Genomic DNA, 8,772 nt, shown 5'->3' with positions numbered 1-8,772 from the left:
ATTTTTATTTCAAGTGGCATTAAAAAGTCTTAAAAAGTCTTGAATTTAACTTACCTATGCTGTAGGAACCCTGTTCACAGCAACTGATATTTGGAATCAATTTGTGTCTTTTCATAGGAAGGAAATTTAAGAGAAGCTGCTCAGTCCTATCAGTCAGCCCTGCAGAAGTTTCCAGGAGATGAGCTAAAGACTTTCAAACAGCTTAAAGTGTGCGTGCTGCTCAATCTATCCCGCTGCTGTCGCAAAATGAACGTGAGTCTTTTATCTCCAGCAAAACTAAAAGTTTTCTTTTTAATGAATTAATGCTTGTATTTCATTGCTATATTGTGTTTATGTGGCAGGATTTCGGCCGTGCTGAAGAATTAGCTACAAAAGCTCTGGAGCTGAAATCCAAATCCTATGAAGCATTTTACGCCCGAGCCAGAGCTAAACGAAGCCACAGGTACCCGTTCCTTTATTTCTAGTTCACTCAAATTATTGCTCATTGTATTTATTTAATTAGCAAAATATTTTATAAGCAATTAGAGTATGCAAATATGTTTTGTGTTTTTCTTTTATGAACTTTTTTGTTATTTTAGCTTCTGAATGTGACTGCTTTTCAGGTCAAATTAAAGGTACATTTTGACCTATATGAAGCAATTAATTCTCTGCTTTATAACATCCACCTGATGCACCGTACTGATATAAATCTTTCTGTGTACCATGGAAAATGAAATGAAATTGGTGAAACACACACAGCTAAAGAATACACCTAGAGTAGGTAACTGCCAAGTGTTTTTGCTTTGCTGTTTGCCGCTTTTGATTTTTTTTTTTTGTTGCTCAGTAGTACGTATCATTAATTCAAAGTAGTCACTTTGAATTAGCTATGTTTAATTGGTTAATATAATTAGAACTTTAATTACTCAAGTAGCTTAACATGTATTTGACCCTTAAAAAGGTTTGAATTATAGTGAGCAAAACCCAGCAATACAGGTTCTGCTTTTTATGTGTGGTTGTAAAAATTCTTGATGGTTCTTTCACATCCGAAAAATCAATCCATCCATCCATCAGGATGGTGCTTCTGCTGCGTGCGGTCTGAACGTAGCATAACAGTCTTGTTTTGGTGGAATTTAGCTGGAATAACCGGAGAGAACCCATACGTGTACAGGGACCTTCTTGCTGCAAGGCAACAGAGCTACAACATGCCCCACTGTTCAGCCTCATCTGAAAAATCTTTCTATCTGTTACCTGGTTCTATTATTGTCCCACTTTTAAATTGCACAATAGAAAAGGAGATAAAACCTAAATGAATTTAAGATGAAATTACTTCATTTTCTGTAGAAAGAATTAGATTTTAGAGTTGAATACATTTTTTTTTCTGTTTCTTAAAACCTGTTTATTATATCATGTTTTGTGTTGAATTTTCAGACAATTCCATGCCGCATTGGAGGACCTGATTGAGGCCAGCCGTCTGTGTCCTTCCAACAGGGAAATTCAGCGACTGTTGTCCAGAGTGAAAGAAGAGTGTCGGCAAGTTGCACAGCAACACGACCTTCCTTCCTCTATTCAACACCAGGTGGCGATATCCATCAGCGAAGCGCAGTGCCGGGATTCAGACCGTCTGCAGGTGCAGGACAAGGAAAGCTTTAACCCACAAGATAAGAAAGAGGAAGAGGAAAAAGATGAATATTACAGGGGAGATAAAGACTGTTCCTTCCTACATGCTCCTAAAGCACTTCAAAGTCCAGAAACCCACGGCTGCTCCAGAGAGAAATCACCATCTTCTCTGTCCCCTACTCACATGCATCAGCACCTTTCTAGTCCCACCCATTCAACAAACCTCTCCCATCCCAGTCATTCTTTGCCTCCTCCTTCTTCCCTCTCCTATGCCCATGTTGATTTCCCATCATCCCCAATGCAGCATCCACACAGAGCCGGCATAATGTCTGAAAGTAGAGGTCAGTACACCTTTCAAAATGTCTCAGGCCTGAGCCCAGATGGTCCAAATGAGGGTGCACAGCAGAACTATCCTGTGTCCAATAAGAGATCCCTACCGAAGCACAGTCGTCCCCAAGGCCAGTGGCTCCACAACACCAAGGCTGAGGGGAGCTTAAGCACTCAGCTTAGCTCCTCGGCTCCTTCTGGTATTGTTTTGGATAGTTCTGCTTACTCCCATCTTGCCCATCTTCCTGAAGAGTTAGAAGAATTGGGAAAAGGCTTTTATGCGAGCCCGTTCAATGCCAACCCACAAGTTCGAGGCGGCGTTGGAGATTTGTATGCTTTAGATAACGCAGATGTTGAACCTGTTTGCCAAACCAGAGCAACCCCCACATATGGCCAAGGTACAGAAGCAGACAGAGTTGGAGTAAATAGTTTTAGTCAGTCTCGACAGCTCAGCCGCAACCAGTCCAAAGCAGCTTACTACCCAATGGAAGTTACAGAGGCTGGGATGGGGCATAAATCATTCAAAGACTTTCACTACCACCAGGGTGGACTTCGTCGCCCTCTCAGTGCCCACCCTACCTCCTGTGCTCCTCCTAGGTCTCTGGTCCACTCCCATAGTGTGAATGTGCGTTTTTCTTCTAGCAATGGAAGTCTTGCCAGTGGGATGCACCCTAATCAGGGCCAAAGTTTTCGAACCTCCTCCTCTGCCCAGCAAATGGATCTACCTCCAAAATCCAAAGGTGTTTATGATGATACTCATGAGCTCCTTCCCGATTCCTCTCCTGAGTCAGATGTCTGGAGGACCTATCCTGGAGAGGAAGAACTCTTAACCAGAAACACGATTTTCATGGGAGTAACAGACAAGAGAGTCCGAGCGCAACAGCAGGTTCCTTCAAGTTCAGCATCTTGCATCAATCCCTCTCGTTCCTGGGTTGTTTCTTCAGTTGACATGGTTGTTACCTCACCAACTAAAAGCCCTGCCGACCACAAGGCTCTGACTCCAGAAACACCGTCATGTATTGCCTATTTCAACCGGAGCAACAACAACGCACACAACCTGCGCCACGAAAACCAAATGGACTTCTATAAAGGAGTTCCTCAAAGCAGCCGATGGCGGGAAGTTTCAGGACGCGTAAAAGGTCAGCAACCTTCCTATGTTGACGTGAAGGTCGCCCGAACAATGCCGGTTGTCCAAAGCTGCCCCGACAGGTTGACAGAAAGGACGACTGTACCTTCCTCCCCGGTCAAACCAAAAAGACCCTTTATAGAGTCCAATGTCTAATAAGGAACATAAACATTAAACAGGCGAAGAGGAATTTATCTACCAGTTTATTCCAAGAGATCCCAGCTGTCTCTTATGGTGCCCAACCACAGATTTCTGTTGCACTCAACTGGAAGGGACTATTTATTTTATTTGGAGACACAAGTAAAAACAAAACAAATTATTTCTACATTAAAGTCTTCATGCAGTATCAATCTCAACTGATCGCCAGAGAGGGCTCTCATTTATCCTGGCAATGAATTTAATCAACAGCGTTGTTTTTTTTAGCCAGACAGAGACTGTTTACTGTGAAAAGAAGACTTAATATAAAAGAAAAAACTATTTTACATCTTTATGCATCAAAAGCACAAGATGGAGAACAATTATGTGAAATGGAAACAATTGCAAAAAAAAACACCAAATCCTTCTTTCTTTCCTTCTCTCATCTCACGTTGAATGAACTTTTAAGAGAAAAATAGTTCCTGTTTATAAAGCACTAAAGTAAATAATGCACCACTGTTACCTTTTCATGCTATTATGCCTTTAATGAAAATCATCTCAATGTGCGAAGATTCAACTGTCAAAAAGTAAGTTGTGTTTGTCAGCGTGTCAAACCGAAAGCCAAACAATTAGAAGGGCAATGCATTCAGTTATTAGCACTTTTTCATTGTGTATAAAAGGGTTATATTTATCTTTTTTTTTAACTTATGTCTGTATTTAACTGTACAAATGTGTTCTTTTTACATTAAGAATTGTTTTAGCCTTTGTGGGGGGGGGTTTCTGAGTTTTTATCAGTTACGTTATTTAATTTGCACTTATTAAAGCAGCACAAAGTAACATCTCATTTAAGTCCCTGTGGTGATCATCCCAGTTTTTATGAGACCCTTTGGGTGACTCTCATCTCCTGCTGCTGGTTCTGATCCAAGTCTCACAGCTACTTTATGGCTGCCCAATAGAAAGCCTTTAGCTCCAGTAAGCAAACACCTTGCTGTGCTACCCGAAGGTTATAGAATGGTTTGGGCTTTTGTTCTGTTTTGGAGATTTATGTCATCTTGAGGCTGGAAAAATGTCAAAGAAAACCTCTGTCTGAAAAGGAAATCCAGTCGGGACTGGACTCTAAGAAAGGCATTTAGTCCTGAAGGTTGAAAACTGATTCAGACCTGAAAATGTTCTTATTGGACCAAATCTGCTAACCTCTGTTAGTGTAACTGTTTTGACTTTAGATGTGGTGCAGCTATAAAACCTGGAGAGGCTGAATCGCTGATAAAAGCAGGTAAAAAATGGTTCACTGAAGAGGCTGGCTTTTATGAAAGTTTTTTTTTTTTTTGTCTGAAATTGCTGCATCACAGTAATTTACATTTAAAAATGTAAAATACACCTTCAGACCTTTGGTATGTGCAGCTGAGGTGCTGCGCACTGAGAGCTGTCTGCGTTTACAAAGGTGCTATTTTCTAAAGGTCCCGTAGGGAGAAGGCAACTAAAAAATCACATAGTTCTGGTTTAAGTCACTTTGTTTCAGCTATTTTTGGTTTCTTTGTTTTTTTCTACAATTTTATATCATGTTTTTTTTTTCTACTGGTTAAGTATGCAGACCTTTTTACCTTATTAAATGTAATAATTTTCTTGTAGATTTGATGGAATGCCAGAGTCCTGAACCATGAAGGTGGGTTAGCCTGATAACTTCAGTTTTGAACCTGACTTTCCGGTTTTACGAAGCAGGATTCATTCTTAGCGAGGCTAGTCACCATGGTAACATATTCTGAATGGCAAATCTGCTTCGGGGCAGGCTAGCTTTCATGATTGACCTGAATGCTAGAAAGCAGCCAATCAGCTGTTTTGGAAACAATGACCAACTTTTTCATTGAAGACCTGATTTAATTCAGAGGGGAAAAGAACCTAAACAGAATAACATAATTAAATAACTTAAACACCAACAAGCACTTAAAACTGAACATGTCCTTGACAAATACAGACCTTTTACTAATCTGTATTTGTTTACCCCTGTATAACGATCTCATACACCACTGGCATTCACTTGTTTCTTGTTTGATTTACATATGAAGCTAAATAAAGATATAATAAAAATCAAAGTGCAAAAATGAAGAGGGTCCGTTGGATCACTATGACGATTACTTATAGAAGTGATACAGGTTTTCACAGGCCGGACTGGCATATAGACCATGAGTGTCGGATTTGCATTAATGCTTCCCTAACTGGATCACAGACTGGATGTTTGGCCTTTATTATGTAACTGGCAGCTTCATGTTCACCATCAGGGATGCTGAGCCCATTGCCTATACACAGTTAAAAAGAAGCATTTTATGCAATTAGAACAATCAAGCAGTTAAATATACAAGTTGGCCAATATGTATGTGTGTTTTTATTTATTTATTTTTTTTGCTGTAACAGTATGAATGAGGAGTGTAGATGTTACACTGCTCTGATGGGGGGTTAATAGTAAACCGACAGGTAAACAAAAAGTTCTGGCAGAGCGCAGAAATCAGGGTGATTTCGCTCAGACTGATCTCTTCTTGTATTAATATGATGCAATCATAGCTTCAGCTTTATTGTCGCCCAAACACTGTTGAATTAAAAAGTCCAACTAACCAGATGAAATTATGTTGTTTTATTATGTGTCATCTACACTCCTGAGGGGAACGCTGTTATCATGCACTGCAGTGATTGGGATGCTGGATGTATTAAACATCTCATGTGTAACTTTGCTCCTTTGCCAGCGTTTTTGGCGTCTCTTTCTTGCGTCCACCATGTTTGACTTTTCATTGAGACTTTTTTGTCCTCATTTTTCTGCCAGATGAGTTTTTTTCCCTCTCAGGAGAAATACGGCGTTCTCCTTTCTGTGCTCGTTCTTCTGATTGGTCTGTTACCTTGAACCCGGCCTGCCTTCACAGATTCATAATCAGTTGAAGCTGGGTTGAGTTAGCATGGTGATAACCTAACCTGACTCCGCCAGATGGATTTGCTCCACATATCCATCTGGAAACCTTCCGTTGAAGTAATTTTGGGAAGGGGCGAAAATACTGGTTAGCTGATTGGCCTATGTTGGTGATAGACGGGCCAAATAAACCAATCAGATCAACGAAGCATATGACGTACTAACAGAACGACGACGAAAACACAACCACAAGCCAGGCTACTCTTGCCAGAACCAGTCGGGAGAAGAGCAAAAACATCTTTTCCTCTGAGAAAAGCCTCCAGAGCAGTGTTTTGCTCTTCTCTCAGTGAAGAAATACTCTGGAATTCCGATAAAACTTGCTCGATAGCCACGCTAACGCTAGTTTCATCGGCTGAAGCCGCCATGTTAGACTGAACTGTCGCGCTTCTCATTGCGTCACACCTCAACCCGACTTTTCATTTTCTACATTTGAATTTAGTCAAAAGAGGAATTAAGATATATCAGACCAAAATGTTTAAAAAAACAAGTTGATTATTCAGTTACTTCATCTGTATGGCATTAAACTGGTCTGAAAAAACCTGAAAAGTTTATCCAGTTTATAGGTCCCGACTAACAAACAACATCAGACTGGAAGTAATCCCGCTACGCTCGCTTTGTGGTTATGGGCTTCACATCATTACCAACATCTTCCTTTATTTCATAATAAAGTGTTGATTTGGTTTGGATACTGACCATTTTGAGCATTTCTGCTTTGCACTGACGTTGCAAACAAGTTGTGGTTTGTTACTAAGCTGACAACACTTTTTTTATCTAAATAATTTGTAAAGGACACTATTCTCTACATTTTTAGACATGTTAGCTCGGGTGTTTGTCCGATGATACAAAAGCTGAAAGCTGGTCTGTTTTATTATTTTATGCTTTGGACCTTTTTAGAAGAGGCTTGATATAGAAATGTTGGCAAGGAAAGGACTGCCATCTGTTCTAATCTTAAGACCGCTGTATCAGGATGCTAAATGCTAAACACACTATTTGCTAATAAGATGCTAAGCTGCATAATAATTTTATTTAAGAAAAAAATTCTATTCCTTTGTATTTTATGATGGTTTTTAAATGGAAATATGTGTTTAGCAAATCCAAGCTTTGGAAACTACAGACAAGAATCAACTTTAAAACATTGCATCTCATTTTCTTATTTGTTTGCGTTACTGAAGCACCAAGAAACTCCATGATTGACCGATTAAAGTGCTGCAATTGATGAAATGTGTATGTCATGTTTTATGTCCACTCTTAAAAAACATTGTAATGGCTGAATTTCGGGATTGCATCTTTGTTCTCTAAAGCAGTGACTTAGAGGCCAATGAAGGAAAAATATATTTGAAATGTATCATTGATTTCACATTTTTCCATTTTTTTACTCCTTTAGTTTTTTTTTTATTTGCATTGTTAATTTAAATGTAATTTAGTTTTAAGGACACATAATGTAAAAACAAAAAGTATTTAGTGGTGTCAGCATTCTTTAAAGCATGTTTCTCCCTTTTTGGCCACTAAGATGCTCTCTACCTCAGTTTAAACTTAAACTTTCTGAAAAGAAATTTTAAAAAGGGAATTTTTAGTCGAACTATTTGGAGAAGCTGGAGTAAACAGTATGTTTTCCACACGTAGCGTTGTTATATGGGAACAAACTACACATGCCGGTCCTTTTTAACCATGGTTTTTGTGATGTCACTGACGTTTTTTCCAGTTGTAAAGAATCTGACAGATGCCTATAATATTTCTTACCTCTCAACAGTTAAAAGTGAAACTGCAGCAAAAGGAAAACAACTCTGTCCAGTTGGAATGCCTCATTTTATATTAGTGAACGGGACTGAATGGTAAAGACCTGTCTATCATATTGAAACGGTTTATATGACACCCATCGGGTGACCTGGTCAGTGTTGGTTTGCTGAAGGATATTTAAAGTCCTGGACAGTTATCACAGTAAAGAAGATTATCTGACATGAATGTGTTCTTGTGAGATATTTCCATGGAAGAATAAAACTAAATTACTGAGATGTTAAAGCCTTGTCTCTTCATTTCTGGTTTTCAGTGCTCGGTACTGTTTCTCTCTTATGAGCTCAGCTTTTACTGTGACTAAATGTACTGTAGGTGCTCTCTTTCTTCCCTTTTGGTACAAAAACAGGATCCGGGCTTATCTTCTCAACTTTGTGTTTTATATAAAGAGCCACTTATGGAGCCAGTTTGCTTTTATTTTTCTAACATAGAATGTATTCATAGATCAGGGCTTCGACTTTATGTGCTTTAGTGTATCTACTTCTGTTTCTTTCCACTTCTAGTCAGCCTCGGCAGAAGGCCGCTCATCCTGAGCCTGGTTCTGGTTGCTTTTCCTCTCTTCTTATGCTCGTTGTGAGGTATTGCTTTAGAGTCAACAACATTGTGCAAGTAACCTGCTATTGTCGCCACATGTTCATGTTTCTATCTTAGAAAATAACCTAAAAAGTTTGGTGTTATTTTCAATCAGAACCTGTCATTTAAATCCCAAATCAAAGAGGTTTCTTGAATATTGAAAAAAATTAGAAGCATCCTGTCCAGGGGTGATGCTGAGAAACTGGTCGGTGCATTTATTACTTCAACGCTGGACTGTTATTGTTTACAATGAGGAAGTCCATTAAATATC

At 39.3% G+C, this 8,772-nt stretch overlaps 1 protein-coding gene across 2 annotated transcripts in view; it reads left to right on the top strand.

The window, feature by feature from the left end:
- Positions 1-6,255, top strand: part of LOC107097740 (protein TANC2-like) — a 45,590-nt gene extending 39,335 nt beyond the window's left edge. For both annotated transcript variants that reach the window (XM_015395017.1, XM_015395018.1), the window contains 3 exons: positions 118-252; positions 342-442; positions 1,408-6,255. In XM_015395017.1, coding sequence (XP_015250503.1) covers positions 118-252; positions 342-442; positions 1,408-3,205 — 2,034 coding nt within the window. In that variant the 3' untranslated portion in view covers positions 3,206-6,255. The remainder of the gene's footprint in view (positions 1-117; positions 253-341; positions 443-1,407) is intronic.
- Positions 6,256-8,772: the final 2,517 nt, after the last annotated feature.

Source organism: Cyprinodon variegatus, unplaced genomic scaffold (assembly GCF_000732505.1).
Source record: "Cyprinodon variegatus isolate N-32 unplaced genomic scaffold, C_variegatus-1.0 Scaffold719, whole genome shotgun sequence".
NCBI lineage: Eukaryota > Metazoa > Chordata > Actinopteri > Cyprinodontiformes > Cyprinodontidae > Cyprinodon > Cyprinodon variegatus.
The sequence above is the reverse complement of the archived record's forward strand: the minus strand, read 5'-3'. Positions and strand labels throughout refer to the sequence as shown.